At 37.8% G+C, this 24025-nt stretch overlaps 3 protein-coding genes across 4 annotated transcripts in view; 1 reads left to right on the top strand and 2 right to left on the bottom strand.

Moving 5' to 3' along the window:
- The window catches only part of foxj3 (forkhead box J3), a 96165-nt gene extending 82104 nt beyond the window's left edge, over positions 1-14061 (bottom strand). For both annotated transcript variants that reach the window (XM_082155176.1, XM_082155177.1), the window contains exon 1: positions 13833-14061. The gene's annotated coding sequence lies outside the window, so the exon portion shown is untranslated. The remainder of the gene's footprint in view (positions 1-13832) is intronic.
- Positions 14062-15122: 1061 nt separating this feature from the next.
- ppcs (phosphopantothenoylcysteine synthetase) lies at positions 15123-17565 on the top strand. Its single transcript, XM_082155562.1, has 4 exons — positions 15123-15260; positions 15700-16241; positions 16333-16436; positions 16835-17565. Exons 2-4 carry the CDS (start codon positions 15707-15709, stop codon positions 17153-17155), a joined length of 960 nt encoding a protein of 319 aa, XP_082011688.1. The 5' UTR covers positions 15123-15260; positions 15700-15706; the 3' UTR covers positions 17156-17565.
- A 139-nt stretch (positions 17566-17704) lies between these two features.
- Positions 17705-22548, bottom strand: utp3 (UTP3 small subunit processome component). Its single transcript, XM_082155561.1, has 16 exons — positions 22396-22548; positions 22099-22186; positions 21672-21728; positions 21529-21585; positions 21308-21413; positions 21086-21154; positions 20850-20971; positions 20602-20754; positions 20431-20502; positions 20279-20319; positions 18859-18955; positions 18666-18782; positions 18454-18587; positions 18319-18373; positions 18046-18153; positions 17705-17956 (listed from the first exon to the last, which is right to left on the bottom strand). Exons 1-16 carry the CDS (start codon positions 22410-22412, stop codon positions 17867-17869), a joined length of 1383 nt encoding a protein of 460 aa, XP_082011687.1. The 5' UTR covers positions 22413-22548; the 3' UTR covers positions 17705-17866.
- Positions 22549-24025: the final 1477 nt, after the last annotated feature.

The following is a 24025-nucleotide window of genomic DNA, read 5'->3' as shown; positions in this document are numbered from 1 at the left end:
TTTTCCACATCGCGAAAATCATAGGGCCTTAAATTTGCAGATACTTTTGCAACCTTCACATTGCTGTCTTGTAGACTTTTAAATAAAATGCCTCTTTAAAAAAGGCAACTTGCACTGGGTATGTGTGGTCACAATGTTCGGCCATTAAGCAGTGCACCCTATGAAAAAGTCTGCTACCCCCTACCGCACAGTGGCTTTTACAAGCAACATCCTCTTTTGCATGTTAATGGAATAGTAAATCAAGACGGGGATGTGAACGTATCAAACCGTATTTAAAGACATCAGACTAAATGAATAAACACACTCCCTGGAGCGGCCATACTAGGGGTTGCAGGAAGATTGGTCTGTGCACGACTGCTCGTGTCAGATGAAGCTGCAGGGTTCACAGCAGATGACATCAAAGACAGAGGCTTGTAAAAGGGGAAAAGCAGGCAAGAAGCCACATTCAGTTCAAATTTGTCTCTGATTCAAAGCGAGACAACAAATCCTGGGAAACAGCAATTAGTGGTTCAAAGTGCCATTTGGGAAGGGGAGTGTTATTTCAAGCTTAAATAAGAGCAGATTAAATTTTGCAAGATGTGCTTTTTTACAGTATGACTTAGTGTCACGTTACCAATGTCATGTCTTTTCCCCCCAAACTGCACTGCAAGACCCATCACCAAGTTAAACAGAGAAAGATGGTCTTAGGAAATCCCCTAATACAGCATTCCCTTCATAGCATTTGATTTCCTCTCTAGAGTAGTCAGACCAAACCATGCTTTCAAAATCCTGTACGCCAGAGACGCAAAATGATCTTTTACTCAGAGAAGAAAAAAAATCTGATAACATTAGACTACTGAATGGTTCAGATTTCATGTTCAGTAACAAACATGAGTTTGTTTTTGCATTATCAGTACGATTTATTTGAGGTGATGCACAATTGCACATACTGACACAGCTTTAACCATCATCCTGAATCGAAAAACGGTTTTAAGACCCTTATTTATCCACTCTATCTTCTATTCTATAAAAAAGGAAAGCTCATTCTGGCACTCCTTAAAGACATTAAAAGTAGGTCATTCAGTCTCAAGTGACTCACCAATTCTGGCAGGAAACCAAATAGTGCAGGTATAGGGAAGGCAAGAGCCTTTCTGACTGAAGCTATTTGGCAAAGGGCTCATGTTCACAAATCAGCACACTGCCCTTTCAAAAACATTAAATACTTATGAATTTCTTACAATACATGAAGCATGTAAAACTAGATCTCTAACACAGAGCCTCCCTTAGAGTGTTGAGGCACATTAGGGCTTGCTGAGATATCTAAAAAAAAATATTCAAAACACCTTGATTCATTTCAACCGTTTGAAACAATACAGCTTTTATCTGTATTAACATGTAAGAAACCACCATTTCAACTTGGGGATATGGCCAAATTTTTTTTTTTAATTCTCAGTATTTTTTGGTTGAATGGCGATACTGTATATATCTTGGTATTACTAATACTAGTGATGCAACAGATCACACAAAGTTACAAATAAAGTAAGGTCTATCAGTAGTATTCAGGTACATACATTTAATAATTAAATGTAAAATAACACTGTATAGTGTTCACTGTATGTATAAATAAATTAAAATATATTCATTTTTGTTAAAGCTGTCTTTTGTAGTTTGATTACCAATAATGGCATAAACAGCAGCAAGCATTTATGGGCTGCAGACACTTTAAGAGCTAATGCACAGATCCAATAAAATGATACAAATCTGATTTCTTTCTCAACTGTTTAAATTCACTTCAGACTGTATTCACGTGATTACTAGCCATTTTTACATAATTGTGTCCGTTAAAGTGCCAAAAGGCATGAAAGATGAATTAATTTGTGTTTGCACACTATCTGAAATGCACCTCTCTATGCGTGCGGCTGTGCGCACAAATAACAGCGCCTGAGTACAGAGTTCTCTTTCGCCTCTTCTTGCGTTTGATTGGTTTAAAATCGCGTGAATGTGTAAACTGAAGAGACAAAAAAACATGCAGATGATAAACTTTCACTCTATGATGGTTAAACTTTGTAATGAATCAGTAAACATTTTAACATTTACAGATGGAGAATATACCTGTGAAATGTAAGTTATGCACTGAGGAAAACAAACGCATTAAACAGTGCAAAAAAAAAAGTATCTATCTGTCAGCACATGCATCTGTTAAAGCATCTGACGGGGGCAAGCTGCCTTATATTAAGATAACATAATAAAATAACCCCACAAAACTATAAACTTACAAAATAATACATAGCTGGACTTCCTCAAAAGCTTGCATTATAAAAAACAAACAAACAGAGCATCATAAAAGTGAGTTTAGACACCAGGTGCAGCTTCCTCCTCTCCTGCAGCCGCTGGTGGGGTCACTCCAAGGGCTAGGATTCCAGCCGGCCTATTTAGGAGACGATGACTCAGCCGGCCCACCCTGATGTCAGTGTCAGCCACCAAGGGATCTGGCATTCTAAAAGACCCATTGATCAGTGTGGCTCATGTCCCATCACTGAAACACCACCACAAGGCCAATGGCACTAACCAAGCCTCCAAAAGCTTTGGAGTCAAAGGGGGATGAGTGCACCCCTCCCCCAAGTCGAGTTAATTCAAGCTGTGCAAAGGGAGCAGCACCGAGTCCAAAGGAAATATGACTCATTTGAGTAACATGAGGCATTCTCCACAGAACTCTTGTTTGTTAAGTGAGAGAGGCCAGTTGAATGCAGCAGTGTGACACTTCAGGAGGAGAGAGGGGCTTCAAGGGGGACTGAGAAATCCCTTATGGTGTCAGCTACGTCATCTTAAAGCTTTGCTCCACAGGTTCACAAAGCACTTCTTTGGCTTCATTCAAGGACTTTCTGAAGCATAATGACAGAAACACTCTCTTTAAGAGGAATGTTAAGAACAATTTAGTGCAGCAGAAACTATTAGTCAATGAAGTCAAAAGGTTGAAAGAACTTAAGTGAAATGCATCACAGAACGCCATCACTGTAACTTATGCTCGATAGTGTGCATTATCTCCTTAATCTCCTGATCAAAGCACATGCGAAAAAGATGCAAAAACAAACAATCTCAAATGTAATCATATGCATAGGGCTGGGCGATAAATCGATTTTATCGATTAACTGGAATGTGTAGTTTACTCCGACTTCTTTGAATGAAAATAATTTTTCTCTTTAACATCCGCCGACGCTCCGCTCTGGGATCCTGTACTTCCGAATGGGCTCAGCCCTCCCCCCGCGCATTTGCCATAGAGATACCACAAACAACATGGCAGCGAGCAGGGAAGAACTCAATCCCAAGAAAGGCACTGTCATCCGTAATTTGGAATTCGGTTCGGTTTTGCGGCGTCAGACGCAGAACAAACATCACCCCGCTGCAAAGTGTGTTTAAAGTCTGTTGCTAGCAAAGGTAGCAGTACGACCAATGTACTGCAGCACCTCAAACAGAGGCATGCTGCCGAGTGAGAGTGATGTTGCACCCTACGAAATGAACAAGACCGTGGCAGCACAAGCACACCAGCCAAAAACAACCTAGTCTTACAAACATTTACAGACTATCCGGTATGATAAGAATGGGGCCCGGTGGAAAGCGATCACGGATGCAGTCGCAATGATTATTGCAAAAGATATGGTGCCCATATATACTGTGGAAAAGCCGAGGTTTATTCACATGCTGAAAGTTTTGGACCCCAGGTATGTGCTACCAAGCCGCAAATATTTTTCTGAAGTTGCCTTGCCTCAGCTATATAACAGTGCACGCCAAAGGATCGCTAGGGAGCTGGAAGGGGTGTCGTTTTACTATGCCACAACACATTTATGTGATTTAGAAAAAAAGAAAAGGATGTTCAAACTAAAAACAGCACAACAAATAAGCACCTTATGCACTCATGCACTGATATTTAACGCTGTTGAATGTTTTGTTTGCACTTTATCAGAACTACCTTCTACCTTCAGAATCGATTTAAATCATAAATTAGATTTTTTTGTGAAAACATCAGGGATTTTTTTTTAGGCCATGTCGCATCTACATATGCATATGTGAAATGATGTGATCATCAACATTAAACAGCATAAATCAAAACTGCCTAATGTTACTGAATGAAATGTCACCCCAGGATGAGCTACAGGACTGTGCAAGCATTTGAGGTGTTGATGGACTCCATTTTACTCCATCCATGTTTTGATCATCGTTCTGAATCTGATCCAGATTGTAGTCTTGGACAAAAACGTGATTTTCTCAGCTTTTTGCTCAAAATGTTGCTTTTTTATGAAAAAAAAAAGAAAAGAAAAAGAATGCATGAAGCTAGAATAAATCAGAATAAAGCAGAGGGTCTGTTCTTTCTTTTGATATATTGCATGTTCAGATATTCATACAACAAAATATGAGTTTTTTTGTGAAAATGATAAAAAACACGTGGTTGGCAACTTAAAAAAAAAAAACGCTGATAAAGAATTAATGTTCATCAAACAACAAAAGACAAAGAAATCACTCTCTGCTCTTGACTGAATAACTTTTGTAACTTTAACAAGGATTCATCTTTTTTTAATTTATACAGTGAATGTTATATACAGTGTTATTTTACATATCTGAAAAGTACAATGAAACCTACCTGAAAAACACAATTTTTTATTTGTATCTTTTCCAATTGTATTAATTTGTGCTATTACTTGTAGTTTGATTATTTGACAGTAGTCTCTTTTGTCTGAACATAACACATTCCGAACAGTACCGAAACAGAGACCCTAAAACAGTGATAAAAAGCGAACTGAGTAATTTGAATCATTACACCCCTAATATCCAGATGGGGTTCAAAACACAACAGTGTGATGCACACCCTAAAGGGGGTCGCACACCGGACGCGCAGCTCGGCGGCGCGCCGCGCAGCGCCACGTCTTTTAAATTCGAACACACTATTCTCTATGAGAGTACACACACTGGCGGCGCCTTTCGGCGTCTGTCCGCGGCGGCTCAGGACCGTGTTCAAAATCCTGCCGCGCCACAGAGAGCCATTTACATAGTTTTATATTAAATTTACATGTGTGTGTCTCAAATCGTAGTTAATGTATATACGGACTTCACCCTGTGCTGCAATATACATTTAGTTTTATATTTATTTACAGAAATCAGAAAATTGCTGATGTTATCGGATTTTCAGGTGACAGTTGTCCTAGACGCGGCGCGGCGCTGAGCTGCGCGTCCGGTGTGCGGCCGCCTTAAGTGTTTCATCTGGCTTTACAATAGTTTAAATCACAAGGCATTTGATTTGTGGTTTGTATGGGAGAATGTATGGGAGTTTGTAGGCTGTTTAGTGGTTCCTTAATTTTATCAAGGGAAATTATAATCGCAATAATTATTGTTATAGCTTTATCAGCCAGCCCTAATTAAAATAGAAAACAGTTATTTTAAATTGTAATATTTTACAATATTACTGTTTTTACTGTATTTTTGATCAAATAAATGTAGCCTGGTGAACATGAGACTTTTTACAAAAACATTTAAAAAATTCGTACCCACTCCAAACATTTAAATGGTAGCGCATGTTAAACTTACACCGTAACTAAATTGAACAAAAAAACAATAATTGTGACAGTCTTAACTATAGTATTAATTCAGTCGTCAAACATCACTTGGTGCTACTTCCCTGGTCAGCCTATGAAGCGTTTGCATGCTACTCACATTGAGAATAATATTGAGTATTCCTTCAAAACACTGAAACCAAACAATTTTATGACGCAAAATTTCTAAACCTTGAGCATTTCCCAAGGAGACGTAGAAACCCAACTCTGTGGTATCAGATTTAGCTTAGTTATATTAAGTAATTTCACTGCCTCAGGAAAGTGACCTAAGCATTATTCAATTGTCCCATTAGCATATGTCAAATTAAAGCTGAAAAAGTGGAACATTAAGAGCTTTAAATCCTTGTTAAAAACGTCTTAAAATACAGAATAAATGCATCACTTTAAAATAAACAGTCTGCCATTTTGCAATTTTTAAAGGCAACTTCAAAAACAAAACTTGAACATTTCTACAGCAACTAAACCAATTTGCTTTATTAATCAGACAAATGTCTGCATTACAGTTTTGGCCACTCAAAACTATCAAATGGGGGTAAACAAACCAAAACATAGAGGGAACTGGGCAGAAATTGCTCTCCGAGCACAGAGCATGGATAATTGACCATCTTTAGCAAGTTATTAGGGCTTCCCCAGAAGTGCATTTGTAACTACAGCTGAGTGTGCAGTAAGCTAAAGTAATTTAAATGGTTATTAAATGGCATTATTAGCTAAGCTTGATTGTGATTATTTAAGCTGTGTAATCTAGGTAAAATCCTTTCCCTGCTCACAGCATCCATGTCTCTGCCAACCAAGAGAGTCTCTTTTACCTTTAGAATGCACCAAGTGAAGTATTCTGTGCTGCTCTTACTGTTTTAAGAGACACAAGAAGATACACAAAGTCCTTCAATTCCACTGTGACGCTCCCTTGCAGACCAGCCTGTTTCGCCAAGGACAAATAGGCAATGCAGCAAGAATTTTTTCTGCAGTCATACTGAAAGGAATGAAAATACCCCAAGGTGTATCCCCACACATTTCTCTGACGTGCCTGTGGTGAACAGAGGGCATGTGTACTCAAATAGGTAAAGCCGTATGGTTAATGAAAGTGACTGACTGCATGCAGCCTACTGAAACCACAAAACGTTACAGGTAGATAGGGAAGGAGGTCAGTCAAACTGATGCAAGAGGCCAAAAAGGTAGTCAAGGCCCGTTTGCACCCGTGAAAAACTTGATCTGGATGGTAGAACGGGTCTCCAGCCAGGTAATGGGGGCGGATGACACATAATCTGTCCACTGCACTGCATATCTGAAGTTCCAACTGCTGTTGGATCTGCCAGTGCAGCACAGCACACACCAACATCTAACAAAGTTCTCTGTACATGGAGAGACTGGTAGAGCTCTGGCAGTGTATTTCAGCATTAATAAAAAATGAAAGCATAGTGCTTCGGTAGATCCGCGCTCCTCTTCCCAGGGGTGGGGGGTTGTTTGAAAAACTCTGAACCAGTGCAGCATTCCCATATCCACCCATATCTAGTGAGGGGCTCTTTAAAAATTCATTAATTTACAGCAAAAATAGATTAAAGCACCCAGCTGAGCAAAACTCGAAATTTGGCTCCTGAATTATATTAATAATAAAACAGCTCTCAAAAGCCCTAGGGGTTTCGCCTGAAGAAACTGTGTTGGCTTCAGCTCGTAACACCTTGTGAAAAGCTAATTTTTAGTATTCGCTAAAATATTTTGATTGTCATTCATGAGAATGAATATGTTCAAAATTGTTCTGCTATTCACTGTTTCCATTTCCAATCTGATCATAGCCTTAAAACTGCGAAACTAGCCACTGGTTAGGCCATATATAGGCAATATACTTACTATTACAAGATATATGGACATGACCTCGATCATTTTTGGTGACGCAATATATTGCCTATTATGTTCGCATTAAAATTAGTTACCAACATTCTGCGCTGCCTCTATCATCTGCTCTCCATGTTGGAAGTGAAAGTGGGGCTCAGGCAGCTGCTTCATACACAGAGAAGAAGACATCGATAGGTGAAAAGAAGGTGTCATTCGCGAGGCGTTATAAGGTTTTCCTTACACCTACAGACAGTTTGGAAGAATAGCCTAATTCCAAATAAATCCGCAAATCCGCAATCCACTGTTCCGCTGCAAATATAAACATGACAGCGCAAAATGGTGCACACTCACAGCTAAGGCCGTTTCACACAGGACACGGTTTGCACTTCACTCCGCTGTTTTTCTATGTAAAGGTGTACTAGACGGACATATTTGAACGTTGCACTCACGTCTTTTGCAGCATCTCGTGCATGACGCGGCGTTATTTACACGAAGTTCAACTTTTTAAAAAAATACGCCTCTAGAAAAATAGATTTAGCAGCAGATATGGCCTAAGGCATCTGTACCTTTGTCCATGGACATCTGACTGCTAAGTAAGGTTTGTGTTTTTCAGCAATAACATGTACCCTTACTTTACTGAGACAAAGTCAGGGAATAATCTGTAGATGGAAAATCATCATATAAGTGCCTTTTGTGCATTTGCAAGTGTTTTTTTCTTAATTATTTATTGGGTTTTTTAGGATATTTAATTTTTTGACACCAATTCCAGTAGCTAAATATTCTTAAGAATTAAAATGTTGTCATTAGAAAGTGTGTAGGCCTAACTGCATTATTATGCTGTTGTTATGATTATATATTAAATGGCATAAAATGGTCTTAAAATGACAATATTATCAAAAAGAAGTTATCGTGACAGGCCTACAACCGGTGGCCCAAAAATGCCTGGCCCTGGAACTGCAGTTTATGTAATTGCCCTGGTCAGTTCTAAATGAGGTTCACTTAAGTGCAATTATCCCCCGGTGATCTTTTACATAAAGAGACTTCTTGCACATGAAAAAGTGGGCTCACATAATATAACTGCAAACACGATTGAAATTGGAATCATAGATGAATGGCTTCACAGCTCATCTGCATTCCAGTGATGAACGGCTTTGCTAATGAAGACCGAGCTACTTACTGACTCTCACCACTAGCACAGCAAGGCTTTATATTGGATTTTGCCATAACAAGAGCTTTGGCATGCAAGGCGTTATTGCAATAGCTTGAAATAGACAATACAAAATAGGTGTATTTGGTACATTTTAAGGTGACATAATGTGATGTTTGGTGACGTTTTTTTCGTGCATTAACAGAAAACAGCATGGAATAAAAGATCAATATTGCGATTTAGGAATCAATGTTGGTTCATCAAAATGAAGATCAGTTAAAATCGAGAAATCAATATTACCAACACAGCCCTATATCTAACTGTTATTAAGCTGCACTCAGCTTTGATGTATCCTTGAGGAACACAACCCAAGTACAGTATACTTGGCCTCCTTCACACCGTTTAGTTGACTAGTCTTTCAGTCAACCACAGACTAGTTGACTATGAAAATATGTTCATCACATACCTAATACAAAAAGAAAGAGGGTGTAATATTAATGGTGGCAGCTTTTCTGAATCAACACTGCTGTAAATGATTCTTCATTTAACTAATAAACCCTAATGATTTTAACACTAGCATTGCAAGAGTGCTATGCTCTGACTAATTTCTATGTTTAACAAATACATATTGACAACCACTGAGGGTAGCAGGAAGTTAAAGAAGACAATATACAGAAGAGTAACAATAAAAAATGCCAGAGGGAGAGTAGGAGCAATGTAACAAGCGGTGGGCGGTTTCTGAGCTGGGGAAGCCATGCATTTAGCTTGCCTGGACCCCATTTACCAACAGGGGTCTGATAACTTCATCTCACGGACTGCCATTTGAATAATCGCTTCAACAAGGGGGAAAAATTAAAAGCCTCTGAGTGAGACAGGGCTGGGCAAAGGGCCACCGCTGAATTCCAAATGAGCAATTGGTATGCGAAAGGTGAGGGGCTGTCTCTTCTTTGCCCACGTCAGACTGCTCAATCTACACACGCCTTACTACTAATTCAATGTCATTATGGTGCTTTTAACATTACAAATTAAAATCTGTCTGACTGTGAAAGTCTAATGGGGAAAATGGGAAGCAAACCACTTGTTGCAACCAGACAGAAAAAGAGAGAAAATGATACACTGGTTTCACACGACACAAATGTAAGAGAACAGATGTTTGTGCAGCACAGCTGGAATAAGGCTTAACTTTTCTAAATGTGGGACAAAATCTCATCAACCAATTCAGCAGAGAAAAAAAAACTGCTAATGCCTCAAAAAACACTGTAAACAGTGTAACGGTAAAGACAGCTCATTACACTGAACACCGTATAGCTCCAACGTATAAAAAATTAATAACGCAGTCACCAAAGATCTAAAGCACCATACAATGCCCCATTTGGCGTGTAGCCTATGGCGTCGTTTAGCGATGATAAAGTAGGTGGAATGCATAAAGCCAGCAGTTTCCAGGTGAGTTTAGACGTAGCGGCAGGATGCCCATTGAGGCCTGAGGGCAAGACAGAGACGAGTCTGTATGCAATACTGCAGCGGAGGCCTCGTCAGATCCTGGCATGGGAACAGTTATGCTACGCTACAACAGATGCCTTGCTTGTGTTCTTTAACAGCTCCCATTCCAGCCCATTTAGCAAAGCACTAATGAACAACATACAGAACAAGTTAAAAGATAAAAGACACTTAAGGGCTAATACCTTTCTTAAGACAGGATTTAAAACCAGAGTAACGAAAACTTCGTTCATGGCTACTCTCAATCGAGTTCACTGTGAAAATACTAAAAATCACAATTTTGAATTTTAGAGATGAATTTTAAACTTGACTGACATTTAAACATTAAAATATTTAAACATTTATCTAATAAAATTGTTTCAAACAAAACATGTATTATTTGGTAATCAATTCATAGGTTTTTCTTCTGTACTCAGTCACTTTCCACCCCGTTAGTCTTTTCTAATATCTATATAATACATAATATACATTTAACTAACAAATGTCAGGTCCCTCATGACACTATCCTCCAGGAAATGACATTTTGGTGGGAAAACAACAGCAAAAACATTAGCAAGCAGCAGCAATGAATTCGGTGATGTATGGTATTAGCTGATCAAATTCAATAAAATAGTAAAAATAGGTATGCTGTTATCAAAGATTTACAAATATAAAAACATCCCCAATGTAACCACATTTGAAAAACAAGTGATTTTAAACCATTCAAGAGCAAAAAGCAGCGAAAGACGACTATTTTCGATATATGCGCGTGCTGTCTGAGAGAAATGAACGCACATTAAGCCGCTGCTCATTCAGTGCGAGTACTGAACTGTTTTTAACGCCTTATTGGGCTTGAATGGTCAAATAAACACTTATGCGTCAATAAACCCGTCTTAGCCAGTATACTCCTCATAAACACAGTCGTTTATGTCTCAAGTGAACGTAAACAGTTGAGAAAGAAAGTGCATTTAGATCAGTGCAGTCTTAAAGTGACAGCAGCCTAATAAACCTGCTGCCGTTATTGGCATTACTGCTAATCAAAGAATCTCACTGCTCTTTCTTGACTGAATCACTTTTGTAACTATAACAAGAATAAATGTATATATAATTTACACAGTAAAGACAGTATTTTTGGTACATTTTGATTACTTTGTTCAATATGTAGTAGCCAATTTCAATAGGCTTATCTAATGTTTTAAGTTTTTCAGGTAGGTCTATTTCATTTGTGTCTTTGTACTATTGTAGTTTTTTGTCCTATTGTTTGTAATTATTTTCTTAGTTCCTATTTTATCACTGACTATCTACTTGTCTTCAGTGAGCTTGAAGTTAGTTAGGCTAGTATTCATTTTTGTGTGATTTTGAAATTGGTGATGAGGTTTATGAAATTTGAATTCAATTTTGATATCTTAAAATCTTTAAAGCAAAAATAACTATTATTGTGATATATATTGTTATCGTGAAATAAAATGTATAATTTCATTATTTAAGATTTTGGTCATATTGCCCAGCCCTATAGCCTGATAGTCTGCTATAACATTGTATATTAATGCAAGGGTACAAAAAGTTACAGAGATCAAAATGTACAGCATAACATGCGTGACTTAAATCATTTTTAAACAAATGTAACAATGTTCTTGATGCAATAATTGTAAATACTAAAAGGCATCAGTTTCAGCACAAGAACCACCAGGCATGTTCTGACAGGCAACTGATGGTTCAATCATTTTCTGCGTTCTGTGAGCTGACAACCCAAAGACAAACAAGTCTGGTGCTAACGTGAATCTTTCACACTATTGTACTGCCACACTGACTGGGTGGGGAAAATATGTCTCGGGTAGTTCACATATGTCCATCATTCAATATTTTAAGCATGCTGGTGCATAATTCAACATCTCTCCAATCGTACTCTACTCTTTAAGTGAATGGGGGGGGGGGGGGGGGGGGGGATCCCATTATAACTAATAGAATGCTGATGGTCGATCTTTATCAGGCTATTACAAATGTAACATGCATGCAAAAATATGCAGACAAGCTGTCATTGTCAACTACAGGCAAAACCATTGTTTTTTCAAGCACTGGTCAATTTTTAAGTGTTCGGCTATTTTGTTCCATAACAAGAAAACATCCAAAATACACAGTTAAAATATTACGGTTTCTCTATATGCATCAGTACATATTCATTACAAAATATATCTTTAAAGGATGTTTTCTCAAAATTAGCTTTATCTCATGCACTGAGCCAGAAATCTCCACTTCAGTAGAACTTACACCAAACTTTCCAGTTTAATTACCATCTCTATTATGACATTTTTTCAGAGGGGCTTGTTCATATATAATTTGCCTGATTTATTTTTAATTCCTAAAAACATGGTGAAAATTTTTTTTTTCTGACTGTTGACAGTATTTTCAAGTTCATTTGTCATATGCACAACGTGTCAGTGACAGTTTGTTGAAATGCTCAGGCATTCTACAAGAGAAATTAGAAATACAGATACAAATACTAAGACTAAGATTGTACTAAAACATGGAATAAAATAAGAATAATTCACAATCTGATCTTCAAACATCCCCTCTGTAAAACCCTTTAACTCTAATGTAAACAAAATATATATATTTTTTTTTTTTACAAATTACAATTTATGTAAATTAGTGCATATTTTATTTGATAACGACTTATTTGCATATTTAAACATAACATTTCAGAAACTTGTAATACGTAACAACTGTCATATTGTACAGAGATGATGAATCATCTGGGGAGGTACAGTGATATATATTTGTGTTACCCATCACCTGTGGTGTCTTGGCTCAATGTCAAATTATAAACGTTAGAAATCGCGATATAAACAACAAGAAAGCATTTTCAACACGAAGCACAACATGACAGCAAAGGTCTCTATTTGCAGTAGCTAGAGTGGAAGCCCCAAATACAGACAGCGGGTAACATTCCAGCTGTTGACTAGACGGGGGACTAGTCTTGCATTGACTAGATATGACAGCCAAGGTAACCTAGATAGGTATGAAATCTTGCAAATGTGGCTCTATATACGATTCAAACTGTAGAAACTTACTAAGTATTATCACTCGTCGTCGAATTCACATATAATGCTAATTCATCCAACATATGGTGACAGAGATGAAAATAACTCATGCACAACTTCATTCAGTCAAACTAAAAATCTCAATAACGCTCCATAAACAATCTTTCATCTCTTGTTGGCATAAAAACAGAGCTCGAATGCATATTAATGGCACCAAAAGTTGGCCAGGATTCGTATTTAAAATGACACGCAGCTGCCGCGCGTCTGTTTCCAAAATATTAATAGATACGGCCTCCACCTCCAACTACTGTTAGTTGACAGGACCTAAAGTTGCTCGTTTGGCAGCTCCCGGTCGAAGAGCCCCCTTCCAGCTCGCCTTACTGACCGAGTTTCAGTCACAGATATTTCACGTCAGACGCCTGTCAGATACGCAAACAAAAAGCAGGCGAGCTAAAGTAAAACTGGCGGCTAATTAGCTGCTCACTCTCGCTACCTATCTGACAACAACCGTATTGGCGGCTAGCTGGCTTGCTAACTAAACTTGTTCCCCTGTGACAGTGGAGCTTGCAGTGTCCCCACCTGCCCCCGACCGACGGCGGCAGCAACATACCACTTGAGGCCTGAACGTCTGTCCTCCCGCTCTACTCAGAACTTCAGACCACACAACTAACAGTTAAAGTCGTCCATTTTTCGCGGGCCCTGACTTCAACTTCGCGAGCTCCATGTCGCGAGCTTGTAACGTTCACCCGCACTCACCCAGGCTCGTGTCCGCTACTGGAGGCCAGTGCAGGTCTGTCAAAGTTAGGCGTCCCCTCCCCTTCCTTTTTTCGATCACAGCTCCCTCTCTCTCCTCGAAATGAGCCTCAGCTCTCCGTGTTTATCGTGGGTTTGAGACCCGCAATCCCTTTACCGGTTTGTCCGTGGTGTCTCCTAGCTTCTCCGCCTCTCTCTCGCTCGTTCGTCTTTCTCTCTGAATAGCTAACATCCGGGGACTGCGCGGATCAAAAATCCGGAACTACTTTTGGGCATTAGCCGGAGAACGGCCCACTGTACCAAGCTGCGACAGGGTTGCAGCCGGAAAGTAGTGCCTTAAGTGTATAAAAATATTGTCATGATAATTATTATCAATGACTTTTCACATTTACCATTATCATATTAAGCATAATCATATAAAAAAATTAAAAAAACTTCGAATATTAAATGTACTAATCGATTCATAGTAAACTTTACTGCTGATAATAATACAGATCATAAAGTCATAAAGTCACAGATCATGTCGAATGATTTGCGGTATATAATGTACATTTTCGGAATGTGTGAATAGTGCCCACCCAATTTTTTATAAAATATAGATGGTATTATTATTATTATTATTATTATTATAAAATAAAGTTAATTTAATCACGACGTTTCCACACTGTGTCTGGAGGAAGAAAAATATTCCTCACTAGTTTCACCCTTTTTTTACACCATGTTTCTGTTTTCAAATAACAGCTTCTTTATTTCTTGTATTTCATTCCATTATTATTTTCTTAATCTTTCTTATAATTTTGGATCTTATAAAAAAGAGTTAGGTAATATCTTAAACTTTATTTGTAGAATGGGTAAATATAACATTAATAATAATACAGCTTTTAGCTGTATAAATACTTCTCATTTCGCATTGCTTAAACAATGCTGCCCCCTGTGAACCTGGAGGTGGACTACATGTTTACACATATTTTGTAGTTCATTCTTCCTACAAAGCCTACAGTGCCGTTTTTGTTGTTGTTGTTGTTGTGGTTGTTGTTGTGGTTGTTGTTGTTGTTTTTTGGATGTTGGATGGATAATTATACCACAGTTTATTGACCATAGTAAATTAAATGCATTAAATAAATAACGTATTACACTGTCCTTCTTTTATATCTGCTTTCCTGTGTACTTCTGTCTTTTCATATTACTGTTCCATGATCCACATAAAAGCTGAGGGAATAACAATAATCTAAAAACCTTTATTTTGGAATTTACACAGCAGACCTCTGAAAGAGCCAATCACAACAGCCAAAGCTGCGCATGCGCACACTCAACCACTATAAGTTGTAGGAACTGTTTCTGCTGATCTGTCACACACTCAGTCCAAGTTTATTAGGGTCATTCGCAAGTGAATTATATTTTTTCGCGTTTTATTTGTGAGTGAGCACACAGGTAAACCTTCGATTATCTTATTTTGTTCATTTATTAATATCAGCGCGATAACAAGAGCAGCATAACGTACACTGACAGCGAGAATGTTTACATTGTGTTTAGTTAGCAACACACAAGATTAGTGTAGTACGCATTTTACAAGAAAATTTGTTTTTGTCTTGTGAAAGTCATGATGATAATTATGATGCTCTTTCTCACACTTAACTTGGAATTATTGCATTAATGTGGTCAAATATCTGACCTTCATTTCATAGTTGACCAACAACAGTATATTATTGACACAGTGCTGCTCAATGACAATTATGTAGCATGTCATTTTGGCTCTCTGGAATGTGTCAGGTCATTGTCTTTAGCATATTTTTAATTCCAAATTGGCATTCATAACCACATACCTTTTGATAACACCTCAATAACTGAAACTTTTTTCTTTTTTTTTCAGGTTTACAATGGCCCACTTTGACCCCTCAGCCTCAAGTGCAGTGGATGGAAGACTGTCTGAAGAGTTTGCGGTCCCCTCTCATGTGGAGGAGGTCAGGAAACTCATGGCAGAGTTTGCTGAACATCACAGATCGGCCGGGCGCAGAGTAGTTCTGATCACCTCGGGAGGAACTAAAGTTCCTCTGGAATCCCGAACGGTACGATTCCTGGACAACTTCAGCAGTGGTCGGCGAGGGGCATCCTCTGCTGAGTATTTCCTGGACTCAGGCTATGCAGTGATCTTTCTGCACAGGCATCGTTCTCTCTACCCATACACTCGTCTATACGCAGGGGTCAATTTACTGGATAGCTTACAATTAGAGACTGGTAAGGAGGACACTTGTCAGATCCTGGTGGATCAGAACACACTTCCAAACATTGCAAAGGTTTTAAAGCGCTATCAGGCAGTGAAAGCTGCAGGATTACTCCTGCCGGTGGAATTCAACACCTTGTCAGAGTACCTTCATCTTCTCAAAGCTGCAGCCCAAGCATTAAGCTCCATAGGTAAACAAAGCCACCTTTTGATTACTTTAGGCCGAATACATTTTTAGTGGGATTACTAGTAGTTATAATTAATTCTGTTTTTCCCTCCTAGGGTCCAAGGCTATGTTTTATTTGGCTGCTGCTGTTTCTGATTTCTACATCCCAGCATCTGAAATGCCAGAACATAAAATTCAGTCCTCTAATGGGCCACTTCAGGTGTTGTAAAATACAAATATTAATTCAGTCTTCTATGCCTGGAGTTTTCAGTCTTTTAAAAGCTACGGATCGCCAAATATGATCACCCTTGTGCAAGGGATCCAATTCTAAAATTCCACATTCAGCTATGTATTTTCATGGATAAAGACCCTATTTATGTGAAAAATATAATATAAATGTGTAAAATATTTAGTTTTACATTATTACTTTTTTCTGCTTACTATAATACTGTACTATTTTGATGTAATTTTTAAATCATTTATTCTTTTTTTACGTGCTTTATAACATGGACCCCCTAGCACTCCCTTGCAGAAAAACTCGTGCTAGTCTAAATTTAGTTAATCTAGGCTCTAAACAATATATGACAAGTTGTTCATTTGCTTGTTTATGTTATGTAGATAAGTATGAAGATGGTTCCCAAGATGCTGTCTCCATTGGTGAAGGACTGGGCACCTCAGGCATTTGTCACCTCTTTCAAGCTGGAAACGGACCCCACCATCCTTTTAGAGCGAGCACGGCGTGCCTTAGAAACGTACAACCACCAGGCAGTGGTTGCAAATGTTCTCGACACTCGCCGTGGTTATGTGGTTGTCGTCACCAAAGACACGCAACACGAGCTGGTCCTCACAGATGAGGAAGTGCAGGAAGAGGTAGAGATTGAGGACAAGATTGTTAGTAATCTGACTGCAGCACACAGTCAATTTATGTCTCAAGTATGAAAAACCTTGCTGTGATTTCATAGCATGTGATCTCAAGTTGCTCTTTCAGACATGTGGAATGTTTATTGTTGTCTTGTAACGATTTTGGTTCAAATTTGAACAGAGAAGCTTATCCTGGAAAATGTACTTTGTGGTCATTCTGAATGACATCTTCAAATTCAGAAACTTCTCTGTTGTGAAATTCAGTTGCTTATTACAGATCTAACAAGTTCCTTTATTTTCATTTCCTGCAAACATCTTATTTTAGCAATATTCTTAGGCCTTTAATCATAGTTTAAAAACAAAATTATATTAATAAATATATGCTTCAATAGTTATCCTAAACTCACCTTTGCCTAATATCTTAAATCTGTTCTTTTTTCTGAAATTTTGAGTCTACAACAAATCACACTTTAACAGCTGATGATGTACATTTAATTTACAATAATATGTAAAAAAAAGGTTTCTTCAATAAATATTTAATTAAACGCTTTAGTACTTTGAAGTACATTCTTTGAATATGACAGTTTTGAAAAGCACTGCATGCATCACCAAAAAACATTCTGCAGAAATGTTGAACTTGAGATTTTATTTCATTCATTATATGAGCTGGTGAATAAAACAAGTAATTTCCATCTTCTGTTATCTGGGATAGCGAGTATAAAAAGAAACACCAGAAAAGTCCATTTTAATATCACATTCAAGCTTGGATGAGTATCATCTGTAGATTGATCACTTGAATTTGACGCTCCTCTTAACTCCAGCACGAATACCAGACCATTCTCCACTGTATCTCGTCTCCTCGCGCCGCACCTCACGAACCTGACACAAATAATCTGTAATCAGTGTCCGTTCTGGATAGTGCTTTACAAATGAAAGTGAATTAAACAAATGAATCCTATGACACTTACCTGACCCTTGCGACGAATCTGGGCACGTCTGAACTTCTCTCTGTGTTTGACTCTGGGATTCCGGTCAATCTTCTTCCTCTTGGGTGTAAGCCCTTTGTTCTTGGACATCTTTTTACAAAACATATGATGTGAAAATGATAACACTGTCCGTAATATTGTTTAAAATTGTATAGACGTTTTGGGAAATGGCTGGCTTTCAGGTCATTTGTTGCTAAAGATTTTTGTAAAGTTGTTTGGGTACGAGTTGAAGGCATATTAACCACAACACCTCACCTGATAGGTGATCCTTCTTTTAGCATCTCCCTCCATCTGTTCCTCTTCCACCAATCTGGTAATGCAGTTAGTGACAGTAAGGTCTCTGAAACATTATGACAAACCACAAGGGCTGAATGTTGTAAATAGACTAACCCGTCCTCGTTCTGCATCTCAATCTTTTTCCTCTTGAGTTTCTGCCTCTCCGCAATGGCGTTGTAGAAGCGCAGATTCGCTTCCTCGTCTGAATCTGACATCTCTTCTCCTTCCAACTTAGCCTCTTCTGATACCTAAAATAAAGACATGTCAAACTCAGCAAAAATGGTGCCAGTGCTAATACTGACACATTAATAAGGAAAAGCAATTACTTTGGTATGTTTGCTGCCGGCTGAACTCCTTGCAGTTCTGTCTTTCTGTTCTCCAAAGAGAAGCTGCCGCAGTTGAGGAGCTAGTCTAGCATCTACTGCTCCTAGTTCATTTATCAGCTGTGAAAGTGATAAAGAGATGAAGTCTTGAAAGCTTCTTTAAATGAATGCCTGTGGTTAATTTGATTGTACTTACATTTCTGTAGGTCAGCAATCTCTCAATCACAGGATGGTTATGTGCTGGAATTCGCTTGGCTTTTAGAACCAAATAAAAACTAATATTTGTGCAATAGCTGGAAAGAAGGGAATATTCATAGTAAAAAATAGAATGGCACTATTGTTCAAAAGTTTGGGGTCGGAACGATTTTTTTAAATGTTTTTGAAAGTCTCTTATGTGCCCCAAAGCTGTATTTATTTTATCAAAAATGCAGTAAAACAGTAATATTTAGAGATGCACCAGTCGACCGGCTATCAATCGTTTTAGGTTTTTTGGCCGATCTCTGTTCCGGATTTGCACACAAACTGCATTGCAATAATTTCCCAACATGTCGAAATATTGGCAAAAGGGGGTGGGAGTTTATATGAATGCATCTCTGAAGTGAACTGACTGTCTTCAGAAGTTTCAATTGCTTTTTCTTTCCCTCTCTCCTCCGTATAATGCTTAATAAAGTAGTTTAGAAGTGCAATGCTGCTTTTTTACAGTCAGTGAGACAGGGATAGCTGCAGGTTGGAGTAATGGGCGTTCTGAAAGGTAGGGGCGTTCCAGAAGATTCGCAATGCTACACTACAACATAAACTAATCCCTAACCCTTCCCCACACCCTAACAGGCAGCTTTCGCGAACAATTGTAAAGTTTCTGTTTCTGTACACCCACTACCTTTCAGAACGCCCATTACTTACGCAGATACCCACGCTTGTTTACAGCAGTAACCAAGAAAATGCTAACAGAGAGTGAATTTCCATTTTCATTCAGTCCGTCTTCTGTTTTAGTTTTGTGCAGGTATGTTTTATGTAGCATAATTTCACAAAGCTAAAGTCAGACCACTGTTTTTGCTTTAAATCTGCAAATTATGAATATCTCATTTAAATCATCTTTGTTTGGATCATGATTAATGCAGTTGTTGCCTCTAATTTCAAATGGTTACAGATATTGTTTGTTTAAGGTCAGTTTGGCCTGTAATAGAGCAAATAAGCATCAAAATCAATTTGCTTACCAAAAAAAATCTAATAAAGGGCAATCGGAATCGGCCATGAAAAATAATGATTGGTGCATCCCTAGTAATATTGTGAAATATTATTACAATTTAAAATAACTGCTTTATATTTTAATAAATGTTTAACATGGAATTTATTCCTGTGATGGCAGTTGTGCTGCTTAATATTTTGTGGAAACTGTGATATATAATTTTTCGGGATTCTTTGATTAATTGAAAGTTCAACAGAACAGCATTTTAATGCATCCCTTGCTGAATAGAGTACTATTTCTTTCAAAAAAATCTTACTGACCACAAACTTTTGAATGGTATTGTTTGTGCTACGAATATAAATATTATATATGCAAATACAGCAATCACTCACAGAATTAGAGAATATAACATGATATAGGTGAGGCTTACTTGAGATAAAGTTGCTGTTTTGTAATGAGGTATTTTGCACCCTAGAGGATGGAAAGGATACAAAGCAAAAATAAAACGTCAATTTTAAATGCAATTACATTCAAATTGAATAATTGTCTATTTACAGCAATAATTATGTAGATTTAACTCACCTTTCCAGGAGGAATCCGTCCATCTTTGACCATCTCCACAAGGGGCTGAACTTCATCCCTCAATTCTGTGATCTGAGTATGCAAAAAATACTCAAATTTAGAAATGCAACAGCCCTTAATAGCAAAGCAATGCAAAAAGACCACATACATGTAATTGATGCAAGCCTTTACCTTTGCTTTGAAGTCCTGAATAAGTTCCAACAACTCTGGTGATTCTTTCTTCAGCAGTTTGAGCTTTTCCTTCTGTGACATGGTCTTCAAATCTTTCACAATCCTTTCCTCTTTTTCAACCTCCTTCTCCCCTTCAGCGTGTGCTGCAAATTCCTAATAGACCACAGGAAAATACAAAGACTGAGTTATATGATGCAAACACCTGAACTCTCCTGATGTATTTAGAAAAAAAAAAAGCATTGTAGTACTTCAAGCAGGTTTAGATCGTAATCTTCTTCGCTTAGGTTGGCTGCCAATCTTCTTTGAATGTTTTTGGCCTCCTCTTCCTCTTCTTTGTCTTCTGCCTCAACCTCTTGAAGAGATTTCCCCTCTACAAAATATACAAATCAAACATGCTATTATATGTATATATTATGCATTGCAAAATAACATAAAGCTATAATGTGTCATAATACAGTATGTAGGTCAGGTGAAAAATGCTTACTTTTGGTGACATAATCAGAATTATAAAAAATCTTCTTTTTCTCTCCCCAAGCCATGTCATTTGGAAGATCTGTAAAAATGGAAGTGTTAGAGACAATGACTAAAACATCAATGTGCAGGGCAATAAAATACTTTTATATGCTTAAATATTCTTTAAATGCTCTTGAATACTTATTAAATACACACAAACAGTTATATTTGGAATATTTTTAAAGTACATTACCATCATCTTTCTTTCCTTCCAGGTCACTCTCCATGTCGGTCTCCTCTTTATCATCCTCTTCTTCATCATCCTCTGATTCAGAAATTGTCAAGGGCATGACCTCCTCCTAAAAAAATTGAAAAAACAATGGTGATCTTCAAAAAAAGTATTACCATCGATAAAAAGCCTTTAAAATCATGCTACCAGTTATCAATTGTTTTGTAATTGTTTCATTAACTTACAGCTTTATCTCCGTCCTCTTGATCACTGTCTTCCTGGACCCCTCGAGCCAAGAGATTCTATAGACCAAAGTCAAAAATCAAACATGTACTAGGATAATATCATGCCTGTTTGTGCATAAAGAACATGAAAAAACTAAACTCACAGAGATTCTTTCATTGTGGAATTCATCAATTTTATCCTCCACATATGTTGACGAATTCTGAAAAGAAAACACAGATGTTTACAACCAGAATGCCACAATTATATGTAAACAAAGTTGTTTATACATATACATATATATATATATATATATATATATATATATATATATATGAAGAGTTCAGATGCAAAAGCCTCTAAGTGCCATCTGAAATTTTCTTCTAGAATGATCATTTTTATCAAGCTCGTATATTTAAGTTCAATAATTTCACTTAAATGACAATTAATAGCTAATTTTCATTGCCATTTAAGTGAAATTACTGAACTTAAATATACAAGCTTGATAAAAATGATCATTCTAGAAGAAAATTTCAGATGGCATTTAGAGGCTTTTGCATCTGAACTCTTCATATATATATATATATAATTACCTTATCTGGCTTGTCTTCATTTTTATAAGCTTCAGGATCATCGCTGTCAAATTCTTGTTGCCTCTTTGTTCTAGGCTTTTTTACTGCCCTTTGAAATGAAAACAAAATGCATTTGCAAAATTATAACGATGTAATAAATTAATTATAACTGTTTGCACCGGCATTTGTAGTGCAGGAGTCAAAAAATTTGCTTTGTCTCGTGTCTATTTATACAATTTGTTAGCAGTAACGATGCGGAATACAATAAACTGGTTTAGTCGTAGACGACGACACATTGTAGTGTAACTTACTACTCACCTTCTTGCTCGGACCATGCTGTCATCGGGTGATAAAAATTACTGCTTGATCTAATTATCTAAATATTCGAGCAGTTAACAAATAATGTATAGCTCAACGTGTGAAAACAGCTCAATTGCTATCCGCATGGACTTCCCACATGCATTTAGAACAGGAAGTTAACCAAGTGAGTACTTCCTCTACTGTGTGAGTCTGTGTCAAAATAAAAGTCTCCTTAATTAATCCGTTGTTTGAAATATATTGAATATATATCTGTCTGTATATATATATATTTTCAGTTTCAAAGTACTTTTTTAGCATGGTTCTTTTACATAAAATATTCTCAAAAATCAATAAACACACACACATGTTGGGTTTTGTATGTTTTATGGAGACTTTCCATAGACATAATGATTTTTATACAGTGCAAACTGTATATTCTATCCCCTAACCCAGGGATGGGCAACTTCGGTCCTGGAGGGCCAATGTCCAGCAGAGTTTAGCTTCAACCCTAATCAAACACACCTGAACAAGCTAATCGAGGTCCTCAGGTTTACTAGAAAGTTACAGGCAGGTGATTCAGAGTTGGAGCTAAACTCGGTAGGACAGTGGCCCTCCAGGACCGAAGTTGCCCATCCCTGCCCTAACCCTACCCATCAAAGAAAACTGTCTGCATTTTTACATTTTCAAAAAACACGATTTAGTATGATTTATTAGCTGTTTTCCTCGTGGGGATCAAAAAATGTCCCCACACAAGATCAAACATTTCTGGTATTAAATGTTGTCCCCATAATGTAGGGCTTAACAGGTCACACACACAACACACACACACACATTCTTGAGCATCTATCTTTATGAGGACATTCATTGACACAATGCATTCTCTAGCCGCTTACCCTAACCTTACCCATCACAACAAAGTGCCAAAACTAAAACCAAGTTTTGACCCTCAAACAGGCCTTTAAAGGGGTCTCAGAAAGTGAGGACCGGCCAAAATGTCCTCACTTTACTCTCTTTGTCCTCACTCCAATGGTCTAAAACTCAAACTGGTCCTCACAAAGATAGTTGTACAAGTACACACACACACACACACACACACACACACACACATTGACAGAACAGAGAAGAAGAAATTTGCAAGTCACCATGAAATAAAAATGAAATGAAACACCATGAAATATTTTTTTTATGAAATATTGCAGTGTTTAACATAAATTATTTATCTGTGCACATCATTATTTTATTTTTTAATCATGTGCCCGCATAAACTTTAATCAAAATAAATAATTCAAGCTGACATGGTGTGAACGCAGAACATGTCACACTAGATAAGCAAATACGATCATAACTTCCATCCGACCACCATCCATCCATAGAGTTCTGCAAGTGGTGCTCACTGCAGAGTCCAATGACGTCCTGCTTCACATTCGCTCCTCCTCGCTGGACGTCTAGACTCCACCCATTTGCTCTCGAGTTCTGGGCGCAAATATAATTTGGGCCTAATGGGTGGAGCTAGAATATCCAACCACACCCTAACCTAACCCTAACCCAGAGTCATATATGACTCTGCCTAACCCTACCCACAGCTCTATCCCTCCAACCGGAGGAGCTGGACTAATCCAACCCCATTGGAGCTCCAGAGAGGAGGAGC

The sequence above is a fragment of the Leuciscus leuciscus genome (genome assembly GCF_965113295.1).
Source record: "Leuciscus leuciscus genome assembly, chromosome: 23".
Lineage (NCBI taxonomy): Eukaryota > Metazoa > Chordata > Actinopteri > Cypriniformes > Leuciscidae > Leuciscus > Leuciscus leuciscus.
Note: the sequence above shows the minus strand (reverse complement) of the source record. Positions and strands in the feature narration are given on the sequence as shown.

Excerpts from the sequence above, each read along its gene's own strand:
- ppcs (XM_082155562.1), top strand. The coding sequence starts at position 15,707 with ATGGCCCACTTTGACCCCTCAGCCTCAAGTGCAGTGGATGGAAGACTG. Across the intron at positions 16,242-16,332 it reads CCAAGCATTAAGCTCCATAG|GGTCCAAGGCTATGTTTTAT; the intron begins GTAAACAAAGCC and ends TTTCCCTCCTAG. Across the intron at positions 16,437-16,834 it reads CCTCTAATGGGCCACTTCAG|ATAAGTATGAAGATGGTTCC; the intron begins GTGTTGTAAAAT and ends TATGTTATGTAG.
- utp3 (XM_082155561.1), bottom strand. Across the intron at positions 21,414-21,528 it reads AAGAGGACGGAGATAAAGCT|GAGGAGGTCATGCCCTTGAC; the intron begins GTAAGTTAATGA and ends CAATTTTTTTAG. Across the intron at positions 20,503-20,601 it reads TTCAGGACTTCAAAGCAAAG|ATCACAGAATTGAGGGATGA; the intron begins GTAAAGGCTTGC and ends TTGCATACTCAG.